We start from the raw sequence: 7083 nt of genomic DNA, 5'->3' as shown, positions 1-7083 counted from the left end.
CTTACGCGGTTGGGTGATTTATGGGACCCCCTTGACAGTTCGCTTTGAATAAAACTCCTCCAGCAAGGCCCAACCTTGGTTTTTACATTTGCCACCTAAGCCTTTTTCCCTTGGGTTCTGCATACCCAAGGGTCATATTTATTTACCCCCCCCCCCCCGGGCCAGTGCTCCTCCGGGTGCTGGCCTAACCTAGGCGATGTCTGGCGCCCCCTGGGCAACCAGGGTCTATGCGAACCCGAAGTCATGCCCATCCGGTGTGCCCTGAGAACGAGATATATGCAGCTCCTATCGGGATTTGTCGGCACATCGGGCGGCTTTGCTGGTCTTATTTTACCATTGCCGAAATGTCTTGTTAATCGGGATTCCGACACTGATCGGGTCTTCCTGGGAGAAGGAATATCCTTCATTAACCATGAGAGCTTGTGATGGGCTAAGTTGGGACACCCCTACAGGGTATAAACTTTCGAGAGCCGTGCCCGCGGTTATGTGGCAGATGGGAATTTGTTAATATCCGGTTGTAGAGAACTTGACACTTGACTTAATTAAAATGCATCAACCGCGTGTGTAGCCATGATGGTCTGTTTTCGGCGGAGTCCGGGAAGTGAACACGGTCTTTGTCTTATGATTGAACGTAAGTAGTTTCAGGATCACTTCTTGATCACTTCTAGCTTCTCGACCGTTCTGTTGCTTCTCTTCTCGCTCTTATTTGTGTATGTTAGCCACCATATTTTCTTAGTGCTTGCTGCAACTCCACCTCATTACCACTTCCTACCCATAAGATTAAATAGTCTTGATCTCGCGGGTTTTGAGATTGCTGAGTCCTCGTGACTCACCAGATACTATCACAACAGTTGCATGTGCCGATGATACCAGTGCAGATGATGCAACCGGCCTCAGATGGGAGCTCAACTAAGATCTTAGTTGTTACTATGTTTCATTTCTGGAAGATAAGTAGTGGATCCCAGTTGGGACGATCGGGGATCTAGCAGTTGGGTTATCTTCTTTTCTTTTGGCTTTGTCCGTAGTCGGACTATGTGTGTACTCTGAATGATGTATGAATTATATGTTCATTGTGTGAAGTGGCGATTGTAAGCCAACTCTTTATCCCATTCTTGTTCATTACATGGGATTGTGTGGAGATGACCCTTCTTGCGACAAAACCACAATGCTGTTATGCCTCTAAGTCGTGCTTCGACTAGTGGGAGATATAGCCACATCGTGGGTGTTACAAGTTGGTAATCAGAGCCATCCCTGACATAGGAGCCCCCTGCTTGATTGACTCGCTGATGTTGTTGATTCTAGAACAAAAATGTTTTGAGTCTTAGGATTATATATGTCGGAGAGTAGGACTATTTTACTCCTAAGTCCCTTCGTCGCTCTGGTGAGGTCTCCTGACGTAGATGTTTTGTCTTTCCTCGCCTCAAATTTCACTAAAAAAATTTTAGGATCACGCCGGTATCTTGGGATCATTCCGATATTCTTATGACGAGAACATTGTTCTTGGTGCCTCCTGACATTTAGGGGTTGTGGCAGTGTCCGAGGGAGTTGAGCTCCGAGGTGTTGTCGTCATAATTTTATCGTTGAAGTTCTGGAATACCTGAGTTTCGCCGACATCAAAAATCTCTTTTATGCAGCTAGTGGTAAGATAACCTCGACGGCACCCAGTACTGGGGAGTTCGGGAGTATTGCCATAGCTCGTATAACGGATGCTTTTCGAAGGTTGAGGTACACAATTTCCGAAGGTTTCTTGGTTATGTGTTGACGGATGGATACAGCTTGGATGTAGGGATTGTTAGTTTTGGGTGAGATATATATTGCTTCCCCTGTATCCCCAACACCAGATTGCATAACCAGAAGGTTTCAGGAGTTTTATAGGTCGGAATTCAAGTATCTCTAGTTTTTTTTCTTTCTGACAGATGCATGATATGAGATTGGGGTTCGACGTCTAGTGGTCCGCCTATCCACGATCGTTTTTACAATGGTCTCGTTGTGTCTTAAAGAACCCTTGGCTATGCTGGTTCGGGGACGCTTCATATGTCATGTGCACTGCCTTGTACATGATGGTGCTGTACGATCGAGCCCGTGTGGGCCCCACCACGAAAACTTCTGACGAAATCTCTATCATATGTTTGTTTCTGGCTTGTTCTGCAAGCCAATTCCTTTGTTTTGGTTTATTTGTGGTATTCGAGTTGCTTGAAAGTCAAATGTTGAATCCATACCTTTCCTAAATGGTTTTCTCATATTGCTATGTGAATACTAATCCTTCTTGACCATCGAGGTCGTCATGTTAATTCTTTTCCAACCGGCGTGCTTCTCTTCAAGTGGATCCGATCATTTCAACATTCGCGAGATCAATTCTATGTTTTCTCAACGGTATCCATTCCACTTGCCCAAGTTGCCTTTGTTTTCCCGCCCTCCCACCCTTTTCTTGAAGGACTCATATTTCTTAATCAAGTATCCTTTTTATTGATGGGAAGTCTCTCCATCCTTTTCCGTCAATGTTCTGATCCGGTGATCCCTCATGAAGATGCTCACGGGCTTCAAGTTCATTATTCTTCGTCTCTTTTCTTCTCCGGTGGATTAAATTCAAGCTTTCGGTGTTGACCATATCCCTTTCCTCATTTCAAATGTTTTTCCATGCTGGTGCACCTCTCAATCATTTAGTTCTCGCTATTCATTTGTCCTGGAGTGCTCAAGATATCTCAGAAGATTTGTGCTTTCCATTCTTAATCTGTTCAAGCTATTTGGATATTATTATCTCATTCAAGTCATTTAATTCAATAGGTGCAATCTTTATTCAAAATTGTTCAATGGTGTTTTATTTTGAGTGGGCCCTAACCCACAGGTCTTTTTCTAGGATCTTACCTGACTCTTCTAATTTTCTCGAAGCCATTCCCAAATTCTTTTCGAAGTTTGACATAAGAATGAATTATCATCAGTCAAATATCTTTCTCCAAGGTCATTCAAATTCTTTCATAATTGGTTCAACCTTTCTAATTTTCATTCTGGAGTGTCTCAACAATTCATGGTGGTGTTTATCATCGTCATTCTGGGATTTTGAAGACCGAAGAAGAGTTCCTCTTAAATCCTTACCCGTTCTTGCAGATATTCATGGTTCTAGCTTCATGTCATCCTCATAATTGTTTTTGATTGTGACAATTCTTTTCTTACCATCCGAAGCATTTCATGATTTGTTTCCATTTCTTTCCTCCGAAGGCCATCATGACATAATTATTCATTCCAGCTTTCAGTTCTCATTCTCCAAATCTTACTGGTGCATCGTTCAAATACCCTCTAATTAGTTCATGATCTTTTCGTTCTCATGTATCTAAATCCCCTCAGGTATGTTCATTCGTTTTCCAACTCTTCCTGGTGAATTGTGCCTTTGCTACTTTCATTTTCAATTCTTTCGGTGGTTTGTTCAAGATTTCACTTCCTTCGTTATCATATCAATTCATTCGTTGTTTTGAAATCCCACCGCTGGTTCCATCTATACCTTCTCAAGTTTACGCTATATCTCTCTTAATCCTTTCTACGCGAATAAGTAGTATGCAAATCCAATGCTTCTCACCAATTTAAATTGGTGAAGAATACGCATAACATAATTCTTATTCTTGTTTTCATCCAAGTGATTAATCCCTTCCTTCGGAGTTTGTTCATGAGGAATAAATTCTCGGTTCTAAGATGTTCATCTTTTCTTTCCGGAGTTCCAAGTTCTCTTGGTTATATCATCGCGAAGCTCCATCTAAATCATTACAAGGCTTCACCTTGTGTTTTCAACTTCTCTTTATTTCTATCATCCTTTTATTACCGGAGTTCTTCATGGAGGCTCTACATGGTGGTTCATCAAGGATTCTTTTCATTCTTCAATTGTTCCTCAAGATTTCTCTTGAAGTTAAGATCAACCAAGCTATACTCTAAAAATAAACATGGTGCTCAACACATGTTTTGTTTTGAGGAGCTCAAGTATTCTTCATCTTGCATTCCAAAGTGTAATTCTTTCTACCTTATCTATTGAGGTGGTGTTATGTCACTCTTGACAATTTCCCTTCGTGTTTCATGATTCACATGTTGTCAAGAATGAAGTATTCTAAATCCATTAATCTCTTCGTTGGAATTATCTTGTGTCATATTTCACCTACAGTCTTTCCTAAGGAATGTTGCTATTGTGGTGTTTATCAATGATCCAAGTTATCTCTCTATCATCTTGGTGGCAGAAATTTTTCATCTCGTCGGTGTTATCAATTATATTACTTGTTTCCGTAGTGGTAGAATTTTGCCTCAATTTTGAGAAGCTTTCCATAAGCCCACTACAAGCTTATTCGTTTCCTTGTTGGTTTTCCAACAACCCTATTATAACCTTCTTGGAAGGGTGCTTTCCAAGCTCATTTGTGGCAGAAGTTGGCATTTTCTTCTCCATTCTGTTATTTCAATGATCTATCTTCTATTCTTTCTTCTGGAGGCATTGTGATGTTGCTCTCTTCACTCATCATCTCGAATTGTGAGGATCATGTTCTTTTCGTGCATATCCATTTAACCGGAGTGTTGTTTCTTCTCTTCAAGTTCTTTTCATCTTATCAAATCTTGCATTTCTTTTCAACAGGAGTGTTGTCCGATTTTGATCTTCCTTGTTCCTTGTTTATCTCGTTTCAACCAGAGTGATTTCAGTTCCTTCTTGTCCATTGTACTCGTCATTCATAACTTTGCAACCTCCAAGGTTCACATGGTGTTCCTTGTTTTATTTACTACCGCAGTGCTCTCGATTGTGTTCAACTTCGTTGTGTTCTTTCTTTCAACTTTTCAACCTCTCAAGGTTCTTTGGTTTCACTCATTTGTCAAAGAAGCAACTTAGTTTTACATCCTCTCTTCCTCTTCCGTTTCTCTCCGGCGCCATCCTAGATCTCGGGACGAGATCCTCTTGTAGTGGTGGAGTGTTGTAACAGCCCGAGACCGGCTCTCCGGATTCCTTCCATGTTTTCCGATTTTCATTGTGTGATTTTGATTTGTTCATGCATTCATCTCTGCATCATGTGCATTGCATCATGTCATCTTGCACCCCCTTTTAAAAAAACTCATCTAAATAAAATTGTATGGATCTTCGGTCCATTTAAATCGAGGGATATTCACAATGGTGATTTCTCTTTATAACATATCCTCCTAATATTTAGGGAGCTATATTAAAAATATTCCATTATCTTTGGAATCACCATAACACACCTGCAGTTTAAGTTCCATGCATTTTCTATCTCAATTCCTTGCCTCAAAGTTTGCCAACAATTCTTATCTCTGTTATTGAGGCTCCTCCTAAAGTCTCAATATTTTGGGGCACTCCTAAAACCTCGTCCTAGTTCAAACCATTTGAACTAAATTCAAATAAGTTTGAATTAAACTCTTCCATATCGCGTAAAACTTCTTTTCTTGGGCTAAGTATAATTCTTAGACTCTGTAGGAGAAGTTTCAGCATTTTCCAAAACCCCTAGCTATTTCTTTCCTTCCCTTTTCCTTCTGTTTATTTTTCTGTAGGTGGGAAATAGCGAGAAGGTTGGCCTTTTTGCTCCGAAGTTACAACCAGCCCATCTAGCCTCCTAGGCCCAGCCTCCAAGGCCCATCCGCAGCCCAGCCAGTGCCCTGTTAACCCTAGCCCCAACCCCCTCCTCTCGATCTCTCCCTCCACACTCTCCCTGCGCCACCACTTGCCCGATCCCACTCGTGCAACCCCGATCCCCCATCTCTCTCGCATGCTATCCCTAATTCCCGCTCCATCCTCTCGATCCCTCAACCCTGCGCCTCCCCATCGCCCTACCTGAGCTTCGCAGCCATGGCGCCGCCACCACCATCTCTAGCCGCTCCCCTGCAGCTCCTTCTTCACCTCGTCCTCGCATCCGGCCTCATCCTGACCCATCGTCATGCCCTCCTCGCCTTGAAGCCCCATGTCCGGTCCCGCGCATCCCGGTCGCCTCGTTCCTCGGTAGCTCCTTCGTCGCCCGCCTCCATTCGCCGACCCCAAGCGGCTGCATCCACGCCCGAGGCCCCTGCCGCTCGACCGATGACGTCGCCGGCGGCCAGCAAGTCACAGCGCCGCCCTCTCCTCTTGTTTCCCTTCTCCGTTTTCTCTGGTGTCCTCACCCTCTCCCTCTGTTGACCAACAGGAGGCCGACAGTGCTCTGCGAAAAGACGCCGTCACGATCCTGCCCCTTTCGCCTCATGTCCTTCTGGTTTCGGACAACGCCGAGCTCCGCTCTAGCAAGCTACCGAGCGCCACCTTCTCGGCCTCCTTCTCGCAGTGTCGTGCTCCCTCCGGCCGTTGTTCCGCCACTCCTACTATAGCTGCACCGTTGACGCCTGCCGCTGCCTTCATGTCCACCGAGCTGCTCAGGTCGAGTCCCAGTCCCGCACAACGAGCTCCAAGTGCCACACTGACCCGAGGCCATGGGTTTTTCACCAAGTCGTCTATAGATTTGAATCGCTTGCACCAGGGTCACCTTCGTCAAGACCGATGCCCGAATGAGCACCCTTTGCATGGTTTGCGACAAGGACCACTACCGTCGACCTCGTGGATGTCAAGTTCGACTAAAACATGTGTACGCCTACCATCACGAAGACCCGTGTACGACTACCGTCGACCGCGAAGGGCTTGGAGTCATCAAGTACCTCTTTGATACGAACGTGTACCTCTACTTCCACTACGACCCGTGAACGACTACTTCCATCAACGAAATCAAACCGCTCCGAAAACGCATGCTTCAAAGGTATACCACCGAGACGACGCCCACGAACGAATGCATGTGTGTTGTATGAGATGCCCGTGCTTGCACCGTGTCCAAATTGTCGCTTGCGCATTCCTTCTAGTTTGCCATGCCGTCGAACCATGGGAACCCGGTTACCGGGAGGACCCCACCATCTTGCATGACTCGCTCACGTCACACTTCTTTGCACCGGTATCTGCTTGAGATATCAGATCACCGGAATGTTGCCGTGGCACTATTTTCGTTATCGTTGCCGCGGCACCCCTTTTGTTCCGCCATGGTGACCAAATCCTCCCTATCATATTAGATATCAACATTTTCATAAAAATTGCATAAA

At 44.6% G+C, this 7083-nt stretch overlaps 1 protein-coding gene across 1 annotated transcript in view; it reads left to right on the top strand.

Moving 5' to 3' along the window:
- LOC119338805 (flocculation protein FLO11-like) overlaps nucleotides 1-6696 on the top strand; it is a 66671-nt gene extending 59975 nt beyond the window's left edge. The window contains exons 5-6 of the mRNA XM_037611036.1: nucleotides 6150-6376; nucleotides 6477-6696. Of these exons, the coding sequence (XP_037466933.1) occupies nucleotides 6150-6376; nucleotides 6477-6696 (447 nt within the window). The remainder of the gene's footprint in view (nucleotides 1-6149; nucleotides 6377-6476) is intronic.
- Nucleotides 6697-7083: the final 387 nt, after the last annotated feature.

The sequence above is a fragment of the Triticum dicoccoides genome, chromosome 7B, assembly GCF_002162155.2.
Source record: "Triticum dicoccoides isolate Atlit2015 ecotype Zavitan chromosome 7B, WEW_v2.0, whole genome shotgun sequence".
Taxonomy (NCBI): domain Eukaryota; kingdom Viridiplantae; phylum Streptophyta; class Magnoliopsida; order Poales; family Poaceae; genus Triticum; species Triticum dicoccoides.
Note: the sequence above shows the minus strand (reverse complement) of the source record. Positions and strands in the feature narration are given on the sequence as shown.